Genomic DNA, 19467 nt, shown 5'->3' with positions numbered 1-19467 from the left:
ACGCCGTGTGCCGTGCAGCAGAGGTGACCAGGTGCCCCCCCACCACCACCCAGCCAAGCATCGTTTATTGCAAAATAAACCCTCGCAAAGAAAACCAGCGGCCTTGCAACGCTCCTCCTCCCGCGCTCACCCCAAATGCCAACAGCCACATAGACCAGACCCAGGGGAGGGGGACACTGGCCAGGAGCACGCCGTGCCCCGAGGGCTGGCAGCCACCAGCTGGTGATGTGGCAGCACACGGAGCCCCTTCGCTGCAGCCCCCCAGCTCCAGGCGAGCCCGCTCAGATGCTTCGGGGTTTACCCATCTCGCCGGGAGCGGAGACTTTGTTTCTCTTGCAGCATGCCTTCCTCCTCCTCTCTCTCCATATGGGCTCTCCTACACTAGGAGGCATTTGAGAGAAAAGCAATTAATGCTGCCTGTGCGATCCTTCCGTGTGATGCTTCCCGGCCCATCATGCTTTTAAGAAGGAAAGTTATTCTTCATTCACTAATTGCCTCGCATTATCGGGTGCAAAATGTTAACGTGCAGCTCTGCGAGGAGAGGGGGCGGGTGGCACAGCAGCGTATTGACATGCGAGGTGATAACACAGGTGTGGAGGAGGAATTATTTAAAACGTTACGGGGGGGGGGGGGGGGGGGGATTGTAAGGAAAAAGAAGTGAAAAAAAATGAACGAGAAAGAGCCAGAAGAGGAAACCCATCCCCACCCGAGTGCTGCAGCCCAAGCAGCGAGGCTGGTGCAGAGCCACGTCTGCAAGGAGCTGCAGCCATGAGCAGAGGCCACGCACTGGGGGACACCACTGCCACCACTGCCTGTCCCTGGGGGGCACCTGGCTGCTTGGGGTGCCCCCGGTCCCGGCACTGCCCCCAGCACCACCACTCCTGGCTCCTTCTCCTGCTGAGGGGGTGCAAGGGGAAACTCTGGAACAAATCATTTCTCAGCCTGGAGTTAAAGGAATAAAAACAAAATACTGCCCCCGTTGCTTCCAACACAGGAGTTTAAAGGAAGAAAACCCTCCTGGGGGCACGTACGGTCAGCACCAACCACACACATGCGCAATCTGAAGGGAGAGGGGGAGACAAGGATTTCATGCTCCTGGCTTGAACCAAGGGCAGAGGCAGCAGCCTGGGTGCTGAGCCCAGGCTGTCCAGATGAGGTGTGGGCAGCGGGGACGGCCGGGCTGGTGGTGGGAGAGGGAGAAGATGTCCTGCCCCAGCCTGAAGCTGTTTGTGAGCTCCTGGCCAGGAGTCACGTCTCGGCGGTGTCTGTGCACATTAATGGGGCGCTGGGGCTGTCTGGGCACACAGAGGAAGCAAACAGCTACCGGGAAGCTCTCCTCGCTCAGGCACGGATTGCTTTCAGCTACAAGGTTGCCCCACTTTGTACGGACGTTTTAATTACAGTTGGCACAACGAAGGGCAGCCATCCCCACGAACAGGCACCAGCTGCCCTCACCCGTGCTCCTGGGCCTGGGGATGCTGCGGCCACTGCGTGGGAAACTCCGACCCGGTGGGCGCAGGGACCCCTTCGCTCTCCGTGTGAGAGGACTGGGCCGGAGCTCACTGAGCTGAACCCCAAGGGCATCGAGGTGCAGCAGCATGCCTGGTGAGACGCTCAGCCTTCAGGAGGGCGTCTGTGGGTGCTGGGACCGCCAGCATCCCTCTCCCTCGGCGCACCCACACACCGCCACGCTCCACGCTCAGCCTCCCCCCCTCCTCCGGACCAGGATGTGTCTGACTGCGGCTCCCAGACCTTACAATCCTGCCTCTTCCCACGGCCTCAGGAGCCTGCTTTCACCCCGTGTCTTCTCCCCTGGAGCCACACTGCCACACGGAGCGCCTCTTCCTTTGCGCTGCGGAAAGCGAGGCAGGCTGCGTGCCGCTGAGTGCTCCCGCTCCTCCCTGCAGCCTTTCCCCCGCCGCCGGGCAGCGTTTGTGGCTCTCGGCTCCCCAGTTCTCAGCAGTGCCACAGAGATGCTGCTCTTCCCCTCTGCCAGCACCTCTCCGAGGTTGATGGCAGTAAGATTCACTTATCTGTGGAAACACATTCAGCTCCCAGCTCGCAATGCCCTGGGATAAAGCTTGCACCTTCCCAGCAGCCGTGGATAACACCACCACGATTGCTCATTAAAGGATCGCAGACACTCGGCCCCTCCACGGCATCCCCTCCCCAGGGCACAGGGGGGCACAGGGGGGCACAGCCCCCCAGTCTGGCTGCCCGGGGAGGGGCTCGGCTCTGGCGCTTTGTGTCTGGAGGAGCAATAAATAAGTCTGTGGGAGGCGGCGGCGGCGGGGATGAGTCAGAGGCACAAAGGAGAGAAAGTCATTTTCTGAGGAACGAATTAACGAAGTCCGGCATGCCTCGGTGCTCCGGAGCCAAATAAATATCTTGTCAGAGGGTGTCCTGATGTGCCCAAACTCCCTGATAACCCCTGCCCTGAGGGCACTTGGCCACGGCTGGGGGGCTGCAGCCCCATCCCCATCCCTGGGGCACCCCCAGTTCCACGCAGCAGGCGCCGTCCAGCACCACGCAGGCACTGCAGGATATGGAGAGGAAGCACTGGGGCATGGCCAGAGCCCCAGGAGCCTGCGTTCAGCCCCCTCACTTTGCATTTTTGGGTACAGCACACACGGAACGAAGGAAGGCCCCGACACTGCCAGCGCCGCTGCAGCTGCAGAGCAGCCGCGCAGACACGGACCACGCAGCCCAGCTTGTTCCTCACTGCAAACACTGTCAGAGCGTGGGCCGAACTCAGTCAAAGCCAAGCTTCATTCAAGGCTCCAAATGTTTCAGATGTTCCACACCTCATACAAATTTCACATGAAACCTGGATTCACCAGGGACGAATACAGCACGCCTCTAACTTCAGGGAATGGAAGGGGAAGGCGTAACCTGCATGGCGTGCTGTGAAAATCAGCAACAAGTGGAAAACTTCTGGTCTACAGCAAAATAGGTGACTTTTCTGCCAAGTTGACATCTTGGCAGAGAGACAACCAACGCAGCCAAGGGGCTGGGAGCCCTGCAGCCCCCAGTTCAACGTTTTTCACAAGCTAACGCTCTCTCGATCCAGCTTATATTTAGCTCCGTATTTCTGACGCCGGCTGTAGCACTTAGAGAATGCACAGAGGGTTTGAGCTGTCTTTATCAAAGAATATAGTGGTAGCTGGTTGTCAAAGCTGTCATTAAACTCAAAAAGTAATAATCAAACATACACATACAAAAAGATGGAGCTCTGTAATTCCAAGACTGATGTATGCAAAGAAAGAATGAATGCTAGGAACTTGGCTATAAAACATGTTTTTAATGCAGACAACCGAGCCATTACATAGGAAAAAAAGACACCCTCATTTGTACGCCAGGAGTGGCCGATCTAATATGTCAGCACTCCAGTTTGTTGTTTTGTTTTTAAGTTTTCTACCTCCATTTAACACCCTAAGGAACATTAAATATCAAAAAACAAATGAAATACACGCTGTGTAAGAGTATTTCTATAAACCTTGTCTTCCATCACCTCCCAAGCTTCATGGAGAATTTAGGGTGAAGAATTGCTTGCAGGATCTGAATCATATCTTTAAGCAAAAACATTGCTATTAGGTGACTAAGACCAAAACGATTGTCTTCCGTTATTTATTGCAACTGACGCTGTTACTAAAAACCAGACATGTCCCTTTCCAGCCCCTTGCGCTATCTGCTCTGCGTGCACTGGCGAAACACAGCAAAAGCAAGAAATTGGCTGGACACCACCCCAGGGGAGTTGTCCCAGCAAGGGGAGCGGGTCCTGCCCTGGGTGCCCCAAACCGCTGTCACTGGGGGCTCAGCATCACCCCGGGCAAGGGCCACATCCTTCTCTCTCCTGGCCACAAACACACACATGGGACCTCGCTCCCACAGCCTCATTGCATTACGCATGGAAGCTTTGTATTTTTCCCTCTTTATTCTATTAATTTTAGCCCAAGAGGAACTGGTGCCACCTGCAGCACATGGGACGTTAGCCTGGGTGCCAGAAAGCAGATGGAAACCCTGGCTCAGCAGCAAGCAGAGGACAGGCTCAGGTGAAGGTGGCTCCTGGCAGCCCCTCCAGGCACAGACATCCTTGTCCCCTCTCCCCAGCACCCTGCACTAGAGCAGGGGAAGACAGGGCAGAAACTCCTGGTTCCCTGAGAAACTGCAGAAAGAGGCTGAGAAGAACAGCCTGCCTACACATGGCTCACACACACAGGATCTGGCATGCCTCTGGAGCCAGACCAGCCAAGCGAAGGGCTTAAAGCCTGCCTGTATGAATCAAATCGGTTTTCGGGAAGGTTTTGGGTGGATGGCAGCCGGGATGATGGCTCTGCAGGGAAGGGCAGCACATGGCACAGAGTGACTACATGGGGACATGTGGCAGACAGAGCCTGGGCTCTTATATTTGAGCAAATGTGCGTCTGAAATCCAGTTTTCATTGATTTTCCCCAAAAAAAATCTCTGTCCGCCCTCCCTCGCCTGCACCACCACTCGAGAACTGTGCGTCATCCAAAGCCTTTGCATGCTCAAGAAGCAGACTCAGGCAGAGAAGAAGCAAAATAGGCTTTGCTCCCCCTTCCCAAATGTTCAAGCACCAGGAGGGAAGCCAGGAGACTCAGAAAGATGTTTCAGGAATCTTTGGGCATGGCCACTCCCTGCAGCACGTCACACCGGGCGCCCTGCGGCGGGACAAGGACGGGCACGCATTGGGCTCTGACCTCCCGTATCTCAGGAGCCCGGGGTCCCTTCCTCTCCAAACATCAAATCCAAATCCCAGCCATCCTTTTCTCTAAATGCTTGCCGTTCAGATGATAGGTCAAGTTGTCTACAGTGGTGTCAGTGCATCCCTGCTCCTGTTACGAGGTTTGCTTGGATATAAAATAAGGAAAACATGAAAATCTCTTACATGAAGCAAGCTACAACCCCATGCCTCAGGAAAACCCATTTTCCTGGACATTCCCCTAATTCACACCCACCAGATTTCCTAGGGTTTAAGTGAAGATGCAGGAACAAATTTTACCCAGCCCAACCTGAGCTCAGCCCCTCCAGGGATCCTGAATTCCCCCTTCTTCTGCAAGCTCATGAATCTCACAGGGAGCAAGGTTTTCCCTGAACATGTCTGACTTCAGCAACCTCGAAAGCAAGATAGGCTGATAAAGAAACCGCTGTGTATTAAAACACCATATGTTACAAACACTGAGTTTTTAAAGGCGATGCGTTGATTTTTGCCCAGCAAACCCTGTGAAGCTGACGGCACTCGTGGCACCCAGACCAGCTACGTGACCCCCCCAGCACTCACCGCTTGTCCTCAGACCTCTCCCAGTGTGACCCCACCAGGCTCTGCAGATAAAATTTATCAGCTGAACCTCAGGGAACAGCTTTTGTTGGATAATGTAAATACATGTATATTTTGTATACATATGCATATATTTTGTGTGCATGTGCGTACGTGACTATTTGAAATTACTGCTGCCACCACAAAGCCATGCAAAAGAAATGACTTCAGATATACTGCAAGCATCACGCTGTGTGAAATTGCAACAGGGCTGATACACATGTGGGTCTTATTGTTATTTTAAAAACGCACAATTGGGAAGGCCAATATTTTTAATGGAAGCGGTTTCAAATACTAGTATTATTTACTTATTAAATAGTTTAGCTGGAGACAGAGCATCTTCAAAGGAGGAATTTTTTCTCAGAATGTGTATCTGGGGCTACAGTGCTATATTATTATACATGAAAAATATTTCCTTATTAGCTTTTTATTTCAGAGAACACATTTAACTGACACTTCCCCTGCTGACAGCTTGCCAAGCTTCAAAGCACAACTTCTCAGAGGACTACAGTGATTTCGAAGCTCGTCCAGACAAAGCTGTAGCCCAGCTGACACACAGGCTACATGAAAGGAGGGTTTCCAGTTTTTGGAGGTCCTAAAGCTCTGGTTGGGGCATGTGTGCTGTGTTTGGGCAGTTTTTCAGAGGGGCACGATGCACCTCCCTGCTATGGCTGCATCAGCTGCCCAGGAAGACGAGATTCTCCTTGCCCACAGAGAAAATTTTGCTGCCAGCAGCAGCTGGAGGGGTGGAGGGGGAAGACCTTAGTCACCCAAGCAAGAAGTCCAAGGTCTTCTCCCCTTCCCGGGGACATTTGGCTGGTGCCGGCTCCCTCAGGGATGTTTTAGGGATGGTGTGAGGGTCGGAGCAGCGCACGCTGGGCCTCACAGGGCACATGGCTGCAGACAAGCACAGCAGCAGCGCACCCTCCTTACACCCCTTCAGCCTGGAATGCACTAACAGAAACAAACCCTTGCCTGTGAGAAATCTCTTTAAAATTAAAAAATAATGATCTTTCCGCTCCGGTGCTGAGGCTGCCATCTGCCTGCTCCCCCCCAGCCCTCCCCACGCAGCTGCTGGGGACCCTCCCGCCCCGCACACCCCTCAGTGCTCTGCGGGTACCAGGCCTCACGGAGCTGCTGCCAAAATCAACTCCCCCCGCTGACACCTCCGTCTTGTTCGTGGTGTCTTTGGCACCTTCCACACCAGCACTTCCAGTCCCCTGCGGCTCCCAACCCAGTAGGCCCCAGAGCAGGCCGTGGCCGAGCCAACGTCAACACGCAGAGGCTGCGGCACGGCCGAGGCCGCCACCCGAGGTCCCTCTGGGGGTGGTCATCACAGCTCTGTACTGGGACGTGCAGCCACCACCAAAGCACAAATACCTGCAGTCAGGTGAACCAGGGGTGAAATATGGATGGGCAGAGAGCAAAGGACCAAACGGTGCAGTCATCTTGCTAGGGTTCATGCTCCCAGTCTTGTAAATGGGTGCTGGAGGAGGAAGGAGGGTGGGGGACACCAAAACATCCCCAGTCTCCAAGCCATGGGCTCCCAAGACATGTCCCCAGCTGCACACCATCAGCTTCTCGTGCACAGCTCCTGCTTCGTGCCTTGCTCCACGGGACCCACTGAAAACAGCTGGCATCAAATGATTCCCTGCACTTCCCTGGCTCCCGAGAGCAAAGTGAGACACCTGGCCTGGAGAACCCCAGCACAGGGAAAATCCCTTTCCCCCACCCCTCTCGGACTGCCCCCAGGACACTGCAAAGCCTGGCCAGCAGCACACTAATCCTGATGTGCCCAGGGCATACCCCACGCCCACAGGTAGCCCTTCAAGCCACCTGCATGGTCACCCCACCACCAACAGGGTGCTCCCAGCTCCAGGGTAGACAGACCTCATCCTACAGCAGGTTTGTACGCCAAATCTCTGCCTGGGGAGGGGCAGAGCACCCGGCACGGTGGTGAGGAACCAACAGGAACACAGCCCAGCTGTGAAAAACAAAAACCCAGCAAAACAGCAACCAACCGCCAGACCTAACGCAGCTCAACACAACCAAGGGACCTCTTTTACCAAGGTGGCCCCAGCAGTGGCTTCAACTCGTTACTCCTCAGACTTTACTGCAAGCCCCAGCTAAATGTTGGGAATTAATAAGGGAACAGCTAGAGCTTCGCTTGCTTTGTGCTTCATGCAGCTGCAACACGATCGCCCCCAGGATCATCTTTCCTCCCCGCAGGCAGGCGAGGTGGAAGCCGCCGTGTGCGGGTTCGGGCGGTAACACAATCCTGCAGCCCCAGATACGCGCTGCCGCCGAGCCGCTGCCGGGAAGAAGCTGCCTCCGAGGGGAACGTGGAGCCCACCGCACGCAGGGCTCCCCGCGGCCATGCAGGTGAGTGCTGGGGCTTGGGCACACCCTCACTGCAAAGCATCTACTGGGCGTCTGCTCTGTGCTCCCTCCTCTCCATGAGGTTGGGCTCGCAGTTGCCGTTTGTGTTAGGGGAAGGGGAGCAGCAAAAACACAGTTCTGTCCTTATGCAGGATACAGCCGGGCCATGAGGCTGAGCTGGAGCCCAGCACTGCAGGGGCCTCAGCAAAACCCCTCCTTGGGGCCAGTGAGAGGGGGCTCAGCTGAACCAGCAGCACCCAAGGAGCGGGAGGGCCGGGGTCGGTCCTGGGCAGAGATGGGCTCAGTCCTGCTCCAGCGCTACGGGGCCACAGCTTCCCCTTTCTCCTCTTACCCTGCCAGGTCTCATGAGGCATTGTCAGACCAAGCACCAAGGCTCTCCTCCGAGGAAGTATACTGTCCTTACAGGTCCTCACTAGGAGCTCAGGCCTTCAGTAACAGGCTAAAACCACCCAGAAAGCATTGGAGCAGTCAGTTACTCCCCGGTATTTCCCCAGGTGGATGCGCAGAGATGAGCCCTTTAAGCTACAGCATGTTAATGTTCTCAGCTTGAGATCTCACTGCACCACAAGTAGGGCTGGTCGGGTTTCTAGGAGGTAAAAAGCCTTACGCTTAGTACATGTACAAATCTAAATGTCATGATTCCATTTTGCCTCAATGTATTATAAAATGTATTATAATGGTGTTATAAAATAAAAGCCTTTCCAATCTAGTAGCAAGAGCATTCAGTGCCCATGTCTTTTCTTCCCCAGCTGACGCTCTGCAGGCTCCGGACTCACCAGTGGTGCTTCATTCTGTTTAATGTCTTGCTTTTCCACATGCTGCTTTTTGGAGCAGATTTACTGGAGGAATACTTCCTGCGGTCATTACCTCTCTCTTACACTGACGCAAAGACTCTTGAAATCAGGGAGAAGGCCAGGAAGCTGGATATGGACCCTCTAAAGGCGAATCTCTCCAAGTCTTACACCGTCAGCAGTGCAGCAACATGCTCAGACCAAGAGGTATTTTTGCTGGTTCTTGTCTGCAGCAGCCCAGAAAACAGGACAAGGCGCAACGTGATCAGGCAGACGTGGGGCAACGTGACAGACACCGGAGGTTATGCTGTCCTTACTTTGTTTGCTTTAGGAAAGCCGGCTTCAGTAGCAGCCCAGCTGGAGATCGATGAAGAGTCTCAAAAGCACAGAGACATTATTGAAGGCAGCTTCATCGATTCGCCCGAGACACAGACACAGAAGATGTTGATGATTGTGGAGTGGACAGTAACTTTCTGCCCTCGCGCAAGGTATATTCTTAAAACAGATGAAGAAATGTTTGTCGGTATTCCAAGTCTGGCTGGATACCTGCTCAGCTTAACACAGCTAGAGGACGTCTACACCGGCAGGGTCATTCATCAAAGAGTGCCTGACAGAGCCCCTCAAAGCCCTGGCTTTGTTCCCATCCATCGATACTCAGAGGAGTTTTACCCAGATTACTGCGATGGGAAAGCGTTTGTCATGTCCCAGGACGTCGTTCGGAAGGTGTACGTGGCCGCCAAGGAGGTGCCGGTTTCACTGCCCCCTGATACCTTTGTCGGAATCTGTGCTAAAAAAGCTGGCATCACTCCCATTCACAGCTCTCGCTTTTCTGGGGAAAAGCACATCAGCTACAATCGATGCTGCTATAAATTCATTTTTACCTCTTCCAATGTGAAAGAGGTTGAGTTATTTAAAGATTGGAAGGAAACAAACGATGGGGAAGACTGCTCGCTACTGGAAACATACTACAGTCTGGTGTCCTGCAAGGTTTTGACCTATATTGATAAATTCAAACAGTTTAACTTGGATAGAATAAAAAAACAGGCTCTTCATTTCGCTGATTAAAATTTTACTTTTGTGAAGGAGGCCTGCATTTTCTTCCACCAGCCCTTTTACCCTGTACATATTCAGTAATAATTTCCTCTTCAAGCTATCTTTCTTCTCTTCAACAGCAAATAAGTTCTCAAATGCTGTAGTGTTACAGTAGCAAAAGCATTGTTTGTATTCTACTTACACCTGTACATACCAGTGCATGCATGTAAGTAAAAAGTATTCCAAGAAATGTGGTCTCTAGTGTGTTTTCCAGACATTCGAAGGCCTCTGCTTGAACCCCCAGCTCTTCCTGTATTTTGATCTGATTCAAGTGAGTTCGGCATCACCTGTTTCCACAGTATTTTGTAACAAAAGGGGAATTTATTCATCCAAGGAAAAGGAGCTATTTCTGAACAGCCTGTTTTGCAGTACCAGTGAAACCACAGAACATCTTAGAGCGGCGACAGACAGCAATTCCCATGATAGTTCAATAAGGTAAACAGCCTGGGGAGGTTCCGGGCCAGAAATCTGACTTACCTGCTAAACAATCCTGTACTTGTCGTGCACAGCATCAGAGAGACACTGATACAACCATCTCCATGCTGTAACGTTATGCTGGAGAATGGGGTCAGCCATGAAGTCAGAACAAATTCACCAAAGGGCTGGTAACACCAAGCTCATTAAAAATGTAAAAATTCCCTAAATTAGGAACCAGTCACAGAGAGCACAACCCCACCCATGCGTGCATCCTCCAGATTAACTCTTCCATAGCAGCTCCTTCAGAAGGCGAAAGATTAGCTGGACAGATGTGCTAGAATTGTGACAGACAAACATGGAAAGAGGCACACGCGTACCTTTGAGGACCTCATCTATTCTTTCTGGCGTGACTGAAGGAATTAGAGGTGGGTTCCAAAACTCCACAGTTCTTAAGTATCCGGTTATGCTGCTTGTTAACCAGGGTCAACCGATGAGCTCATTTTTTGTTGTTGTTGGTGGTTTTTTGCTTGATTTTAAACCAAATTCACCCAGTTTACCACATTATCTCAATCCTCATTCTCCATCATTCCATTTCTGCTTTTGCCTTAATAATCCCCCCCAATTATGTTACACGGGGGGCATGCAATTGAGTTTTCCTTTGTACACAAGATACACCACTGGCACCACGTAAACCATACGGCTACAGACAGAATGTATTCGCATATAATGAATACACGTGGATTACAAGGGTAAGAGTCTGAGCTCAACAAAAAGTGCACGTGCATCCATAAAAATCCCCTTGTTTGGCACCTCTGTGTATTTTAAAATATTTTATTTGGCACATGTACCATGCAAAACAGATGCTAAAGACTTGGCACACGGTAGCTTTCATAAGCAACAACTGAAAACATGCACAGAAGAGACTCATGAATTGCAGAAAAGGCTTATATTGGTTTCTTTTGCTGAGATTTTAGCATACAGCTCAGACAGAGCTACCTGCACACAAAGCCACCCAAAATAACCACACTGAACTGCCCAATAAAAGTGCAAACCAAGGATTTCTATATCCTTTCCATTTCCTTTTTAGCACTTTCACGTTTTTCTGGATGCTGAGATTCACTGAACTTCTGTGATTCACTTCTGTGACTGAACTTCTGTGCTCCCTTAGTTCACAAATGAGACTACAAACTGCCTTTTCCACTAGCAGATGTTTATTATGCACATTTAGAATGAAAGCGTGAGCAGCAGGATAATGTTGGATGACAACTTTTTGTACATATCAGGTCATAAGCAACAAAGCAGATCACCTGCATTCAGACAGTTTATTAAACATCAACAGATTTTCCCCAACTACCCTGCTTCTCAGAGCCCAGTTCAATCCCTTGCCAGCAATTTTTTGGCAGGCAATGCTATCACCTCTGCTGCAGCCCGAAGCTACTACAAGCAATAAAAGGGTTACTGCATGACTAAATCATCCCATTTCACTTGGCAGAGCAGAGACACAGGGCAAGTACTTTCCATAGAGGCATACCCAACTTAGTACACTACTAAAGCAAGCCCCGAAGTAGTTAATTCACGTTTTATTATGCTTCCCCCAACTTATCCTCAGATTTGTGTCTTACATTCTCAGCAAAAACAATATAAACCTTTTGTATAAAGTACATTGTGGTCTCTGTTTATGGACCAACACATCACAGGTCACTAAAGTGACTGGTGGTCCGGCTAGTTCTGTACCTCACCCACGTGCTAGCTGACCATCTTCAGAGGAAGACAAAGCCTCACGAGGTACTACGTTTATAGCCTCCTAATTCGGTTCATGCCTTTAAACATGAAAGCTTTGATGTTCTTACCCCTTTTATTCCAACTCCGGTAGATAAAATTGGTACATATTTTCTTTTAAATAACACTTAAATTAAAAAATCATCTTTGATAAAAAAAAGTGTAAACTGTTTAAGATTTGGTTCTGAAGTGGATTTGTAGCTCATGCTCCTTTGGCAGCTCAGTTTACTTGCTGAAAATAGACAGCTAATGACACAAAGCTCCCAATTTGGTTTTATACACTAGAGTTTGCTTTCACTTGTTTTTAAAAGGGCTAAGTGTTTTGTTTTTATTTTTGTAATCCTCAGTATAAAATGTAAACAATATTTAGGACTTATTCAAACAAGACTTACATCCAGCAAGTTGATGAGAGAAGAGAAGCCAGTTTATACTCCCTCATGTGGACAGAATATTACTAGCTTTTTCTTACCACCTGAGTTTCTGGCAGAACTAAATCTAGCTAAAAGTGTCTTCTATGCAAGGGCCAACTTCAGCAGATAGAAAAAAGTAGTAATAAAATTTTTAAAAAAGAGAAACCATGGCAGCATCGGAGGTTACAAACCTCAAGGGTTTTTGGCTTTTTTTTTTTTTTTAATTCAACTGTGATCTACTGAGAAAACGTGATAGGAATTCCAAACCCAAGAACAGTTTTAAGTAAACACTGATAATTTCTGCAAAATAAAACAGCCAGCAGTTGATAGAATGCTTACCTTGTTTACTTGTCTCAGGACAGTACACAGAGAACTTCTGCCATGAGATTCTGTGGAAAATTACACTGTGCCCTATAGGTTTTGATTTGCTCTCATGACTCTCATTTCAAAGAGTCAAAGTGCTTCGTGTTCCTTTAAAGAGACAATCTAAGATGACTCCCGTGTGGAGAGCCTTTACACCTTACATCTTAACATCAATTTCAGTAACGTGGTTTGTAAGAAGGGGAACCAAGACATCAGTGATATTATTCTGCTCCTTCCACAGCTGTAGTAGAAACTGCCTTAGCATAATAGGGGCCTTCACGCAAGTAAGCCCTAAGCCTCAAGTAATACTGATTTCCAAAGATTTCCGCAATTGTTTTGGAGTTTACAAGGGCCTTAACCAGTTCATACTTGGCATCCTTCGAAGCTTTATCAGGTTCCACAGATCTGTCCACGATGTATTCCACAAACCCTGGACTGTTCAGCATCAACTTCTGCGCCCACGGTTGATTTGCAATAGCCTATATGCAAAGACAAAAAGAGGGGGAAGAACACCTCATTTTAGAAAACACCCAAAAACCAGTTACACAGAAGGCTGTTAAGCTAAAAGTCAAAGAACAGAGAAAACTGAAGTGGGTTATTCATTCTACACAGTAATTGTGCAACCACCATATAAGCAGCAGTATTTATCACTGGAAACCAAGTACAGTGCAGTGCTTCTCTCTAACATTTTAAGTAAATTATCAAAGCAGCGACATACAGTATAGCACTTATTATTATTAAACTTTATAAGAAAATAAGCACTGCCCACATGATCCGTTATTTAAATGGTGAATGCAAGTGATGTTATTTCTGACTGCTTCAGGACTTCAAAAAGACAAAACAAAAAAAGAAAAACGTGTGACCGCCACTGAAAAATGTGAGGCTGAGTACATTACAATTCACTACCTGATCTTTAAAAGCAAAGAAACTTACAGTAAACAAACAAACAAAAAAAACCTTACAGTAAACACTCTTAAAGCCCCACAGTGGAGATCAGGGAACGGCTGAGTACTGATACTCCTGAAGAGTTCCAACGGCTGGCTAGACAAGGATGTGAACCATGATTCAGTCATTGTTAAAAGGTCTTCTGTCTGCTGCTCTGGCTACATATATCAGAAAAATGTACAGAAACAAAAGAGTTTGGTTAGGATTATAAATAAAATTCAAGTTTTAAGTACATGCTCAGAAAGTTTAAGTTATTTAAAACAAACCACCAGCAAAATAAACTGAAATACCTTATATTTTCAACATATTTTCATGAATGAAGAAATAGCTATCTATATTTCATTTAGCTTGGATGACAGAATTAAATAAACTGATTTTAATACATGAGAGAAGTGCCGTGCTGTAAGATAAACAAAAACTGCTCACTTAGAGCTGCATTATTAAAGCTAGGTCACTGACTCTAAAGAACATACAGTCAGAGCAGTTTGCCTTTAAAGCACAAGAATATTCAGCTGTTTACTCTCATTCCTTTCCTAACAATACCTTGACCTCAAGTTTTATAAACAAATTTCATAACATGTGGTCTCTTACAAGCTCAAACTTTAGGCAAACAAATAAACCAGGGAACTTCAGGACAGTAAAGTTACCGACTCACAGTATTCGAAAGCTACCACTACTGCCTAAGCTGAATGCTGCAGAAAGTCTTCACATGGTTAACGAGATGCACAATTATTTCATTTTTATAGATTTTAAAAACAAACAAACAAACAAAAACATACAGGCAAGTAAAGAAGAGATGAAATGGCATCCAAACATCGAAGTCGTAGCTCTGTAGGGGCATTCTTTGCCTGGTGCCCTATTTTGTTTAACAGATTTTGAAATCTGCTTCCTTTGGGAGAGGAAAAAAAAAAAAAAAAGCACTTTGAAGTAATTCAGATAGACCTTCGGAAAAAGTACAATTTTACTGATCAGTCACATTATATTACATTAACTGGTAGAAAGAGTATATAAAGGTTGTATATAAAATCTGAGAAAGGATTGCTTTTGATCCGCTATAACAAAAAGAGTAAAGATTCTCTTTGCTTCATATAGACCTACAGTAGATGAATACAAAGCTTTATGGTCAATCTCTAGACTATCCAAGGAACGTCAGAAAGGAAGTTATTTGTCACAGATAATTGAGTCATCTTGGGAAGTACACACCCTAGTATATTTGTGATTAGATATGTCCAATCCCATTCTACAAAGCTGCAACAGTTATATGCTCACACATTTTCATTTAAAAGTTTTTCACTTTGGACAATCAGCAAAAAACAAACAACAAAAAAATTATCACCTACTTTGAATCCTCTGAACCATTTTATATTAAGAAAATAAATGCAGCCTGTAAGGAAAGTGCCATTACATTTCTAACCCTGGTGAAAAGGCCACGCCGTAAGTAGAAACAAAGGAAGATAAAATTACAAGACTACCGATGATTCATACGATGCACTTCACTGGAGAGGAGTAACTTGAATCGCACTTGTGATACCAAAGTTCTCACTGCTAGGCATTTCACACTGCCATGCCTGGCAAGACTATTAAGACATCTTATCTGCTATACCACAGCTATTCAAAGAGACCCCCTTGATTATTAGACAGAAGTTTTTCAATTCTTTTCTCTATTATACCATTATCAGCTTGCTCTTGTATGATATACTGAGAATATTTTGTTAAAAAAAAAAATAAATCATACTAACTAGTTTTCTGTAAAACCTGTTTGCCTTCTACAGTTGATCCCAGGATTCCCAGTGTGTCCACAGCCACTCCAATCATGGTTGGATCATGACTTTCTGCCATTTCAAAGACTTTTTCCATAAAGACAGGGTATCGTTCGCAGATCTGCTGTGGGCTATCTACAATAGCCAGATTTCCAAAAAATTTAACAAAACCTGATAGAACAAGACAAAACGAAAGTGTTCAGAGTGGAGTAACAACAACGTAAGAATTTCAAAATTAACGATACATGAACATAAGACTTATTCACTGATAATTGTATTTAATTGTTAATTGATTCACTATTAAATGCTATTAACACTGTGAAAGGCACAGAACTAAGGAAAAAGCCAAAAGAAGCTTAAGACTATAAAAGACAGCATCACAACTTGGACATCGTCTTTGCACAGTCCAGGTGAGTACGACTGTTCTATGACAAGATGTATTCATCTTTTAACAGCGACTTAATTCACGATGTATCTTCTGTCCTCTTAAAAAAAACACAACAAGAACACAAACATCAAACCTCTGGTACAGTCTCTGCAGATCATACCTTTGCTACCCACTCTAAATGAATGATTCACGTATTAGACTGTCCTTCAGCACGTTGTGCATGTCCAACATGTGCTTTACTACTCAAAAATTCATGAGCCTTCAAAACAGAGGCTTAGGAGTCCTCCCAGTTTAACGTATTACTGAATGCAAGCGGTAAGCAATGGAAATAAGAAATGCATGATGTAACCTGGTAAGTAGAAGCCTGAGAAAGGATCAGACTCTGCACCAATGATGATGTTTGAAATTTTATCGATAACTCCTTGTTGAGCAAGATACTGACGTCCATGCGGAGTATGGGCCAGCGAGGTCACCATCTCTATGCACGTAGCTCTGAAACAGACAAAAAGTTCATTTGGCCTCCTTCAGACAGATTGTAGAGGTACAGAGAGATTAAGAAAACATACGAAGTTTTTCTACCCTTACGAAAAAACAACCAACCAAAGAAGAGAAACAAAAACAAAACCACAGCTGTGAAATACTCGTCCAAGCTCACTCTGCTTTCTGATGATATACCTAAAGAAAGACAACTTTCCAGCAGCATTTACATTGCAACCCAACAATACAACTACCACAGAATATTGCGGAAATTTCATCCTGGTTCTCAAATTTAAAGGGTTTAATGAGAAACAAACACAACTGCGTTTAAAGAGAGTTATTTTAAATAAGACCAAACATCACTGTTTAGCAATTGGGGAAATGTCGAACTCGCTGTAACATACCTGACCAGTACATCATCTCCAGTCAGCTCTCCAATTAAGTCCGATATCAATCCACTGTTTGCGCAGTAACTGAGCGAGTCTGCTGACACTGAAGAAATCTCAACAATTAACTATATAAAAGCACAGGGGGAAAAAAAGGCTGGTTTATAAAAACATTGTAACGTTAACAGTTCACAATAATGACCAAATACATCTTACAACACAGATTAATTATTTAAATATTAAATTATGAAAACATGAAATTCTGTATTTATCTGTTTGTCTGAAACGGGCTCATAGAGCATTCCAAGTTGATATTTGATTCTATTCAAACCGTCTTCAAGGGATCATCACTGCTATGTACATTAAGATCTAGAATAGCTAAACCGTATCATTTCTCTTTTGTCATACATATCTAGATCAGCACACTTACTATCTCATCTCTTCCCCCTTCTGAGCTTTCAACAGCTCTTTACCTCCAGTGGTGATGAGATCACAGATGGTATTTTACCCTTACTTTCAGAGAGGCAAGCATTTAATTGCATCTTTAGTCATTCTGTGTCGCCCCTCCAGTGTTCTAAGCACCACAAGTTAGCAAATAAGAGACGTAAACAGGACTTCACACCTTCCTACCATAAACTGAGAAAGAGAAGTTCTGACATTACTTGAGGACCAACAGTGCTGTACCCTTCCTGCTCCCTTCTAGTCTCGACAAAGCACAGACATGAAGAAAACTTAGTGAAGCAGTTAAAAAGTAATGAACGCTAACTTAAAAGCATGTTGCAAAATCCAAGCTGTAATTCCGAATCACAGTCCAAGAGAAGTGCAGAACAACGTCATTCAGAAGGACAACACTGATCTCATTCCTACCTCATACACTCTGTATCGAACAACATCGTTTGTCGCCATGACATTTTTCAAGTCGCTCAACAAACTGCTCACAAATAAAGCCTCTAAGCCCTCTTGTGTCTGCGCTATTCTTGAGAGCGATTTGATGGCCTGTAAATAAAAACAGTAGCTTACTATAACACAAAGGGACAAAAATCCAGAATGATCAGACAGTTTCAGTGTTCTTTACAAACATATAAAATCATGTTATACATCTAAAATTTCAGTTTTCATTCACTTTTCAATGGAAATTATTGTATCACTGACAAGGGCTAGTTATGCCCACCCGCAGGGGGTGATACAAGCCTCTGGCATCAGATGCAGACCTGTAAGTTCAGCTTTGCATCAACAGCTACTGGAAGATAACAGGTCTGAGTAAAATTTTTAAATCACATTTAAGAAAATTCTGGGCTTAAGGCACCTATGTGATTACAACATCTTTCAAGCCACATGATCTCTCCTTTCTTTAAAGGAGAGCAAAGGCTGACATCTCAATAACAGTAGAAAAAGCATCCTATGCCATGTCTACATCCATTTGTAAAGGAAGAAAAAAAAAAAGAAAGCAATGCTTACCTCTTTAGCCACTGCTATTTTCTCTCCACCAATGCAATTTATTATTTGCCGTAACAGTTCGGGACTGTTGAGAATTTCTCTAACAGCATCCGAATTTTCAACAATCCTCCCAATCTAAGGGCAATATTAAGTAACGATGTTGAAAGATACCAAAACAAAGTTTTTCCACACAGACATGCCAGCACTAGAATAGCTACCCAGAGAGATGGAATCACCATTTTTGGAAACACCCAGAACTCAGCTGGACAACACCCTGAGCAGCCTGCTGTAAGCTGAGGACTGGACCTGAAACCACGAGAGCTCCATCCCAAACTACACCGCTACACAATTCTGTTCTTTTAACTCAAAGCAACAAATACCAACTCGGTTAAGCCTTTTCCTCCCCAGTGTTTTCCCAGTGCTGTTCCAAGTATCCCAAATATTAAAATATTGCTACATTTAGTTCTTACAGCACCTGCTGTCAGCGCTGGCTTAGAATGCTTTACCCAGAACACACAGCAGCCCTCAATAAACAGAAGATTCAGTTACAAGTTACTTCTGTCAAGACGTAGCTTCATATATTATGTTTAATAGATATATCATGAAGCATTATATACTGACATATTGCACAGTAACTATCCAAAACCACATATAAGAGCACAAGCCTGCAGATAACACACGATGTAGTGTTTTTGTCACAATTTAGGCCACAAAACGCCAGTAACAGGTTGGGACAAACCTAGCCTGGCCCACGATGCACCCCTGTCCCACCCTGGAGCAAAACCTGTACCTGAGATATGGTGAGGATTTTCACAGAGTCGTCGGGGTGGAAAAGCCCTTTCTGCAGCTCTTCTTTCAGGTTCTGGATTATGTAGAGCGGGTCCAGGGCCTGCAGGAGCCTCTCCAGGATGGAAACACACGTAGAAACCTGCTCCCTGGGCGTGACAGAGAGAGACACGAGGCCTTCAGCACCACCTCCTCGTCTGTGCCACCGCGGAGGAGGCCAGGGAAGGGGACAGAGGGCAGCAAGAGGCGCTCAGGGGGAAGGGGCGAGGGGAGGCAGCAGGGCATGACAGGACAGGCCTAGGCCGGGCCGTCGCTCACCGGTCATTGACGCTGAGGAGGGCGAAGAGCGCTCCCAGGTGGTCGTCGCTGAGGCGGGCGCGCAGGGCGGCGGGCGGCACGGCCTGCAGGGCCAGCCGCAGGGCCCGCAGCTCCTCCAGCGGCGCCCCCCGCCGCGCCGCCCGCTCCAGCAGCTCCGCCACGGCCTCCGCCATCTTGGCAGCACCGCCCCGGGGCCCGCCGCCGCCGCCGCCCCTGGCAACCGCGCGCCGTCGCTAAGGGCTTCCTTCGCGTCCGCCACCGCCGGAAACAAAATGGCGGCCGCCACCCGCCCCGTGGGGGCCCCTCCGCCGCTGCGCGATGCGATTGGGCGGCTGCGCGGCGGGCGTTGCTAGGAGACGGCGGGGCCTGGCCCGGCCCGG

At 47.2% G+C, this 19467-nt stretch overlaps 2 protein-coding genes across 2 annotated transcripts; one reads left to right on the top strand and one right to left on the bottom strand.

The window, feature by feature from the left end:
- The first annotated feature begins 5489 nt into the window (after positions 1-5489).
- Positions 5490-11113, top strand: B3GALT9 (beta-1,3-galactosyltransferase 9). Its single transcript, XM_080562052.1, has 2 exons — positions 5490-7720; positions 8488-11113. Exons 1-2 carry the CDS (start codon positions 7715-7717, stop codon positions 9592-9594), a joined length of 1113 nt encoding a protein of 370 aa, XP_080418178.1. The 5' UTR covers positions 5490-7714; the 3' UTR covers positions 9595-11113.
- A 118-nt stretch (positions 11114-11231) lies between these two features.
- On the bottom strand, positions 11232-19375 carry PSMD5 (proteasome 26S subunit, non-ATPase 5). Its single transcript, XM_080562046.1, has 10 exons — positions 19088-19375; positions 18774-18918; positions 18005-18118; positions 17414-17542; positions 16565-16674; positions 16033-16175; positions 15275-15466; positions 14315-14424; positions 13553-13693; positions 11232-13069 (listed from the first exon to the last, which is right to left on the bottom strand). Exons 1-10 carry the CDS (start codon positions 19258-19260, stop codon positions 12812-12814), a joined length of 1515 nt encoding a protein of 504 aa, XP_080418172.1. The 5' UTR covers positions 19261-19375; the 3' UTR covers positions 11232-12811.
- Between the last annotated feature and the right edge of the window lie 92 nt (positions 19376-19467).

Source organism: Anser brachyrhynchus (assembly GCF_964034855.1).
Source record: "Anser brachyrhynchus genome assembly, chromosome: 19".
Lineage (NCBI taxonomy): Eukaryota > Metazoa > Chordata > Aves > Anseriformes > Anatidae > Anser > Anser brachyrhynchus.
Note: the sequence above shows the minus strand (reverse complement) of the source record. Positions and strands in the feature narration are given on the sequence as shown.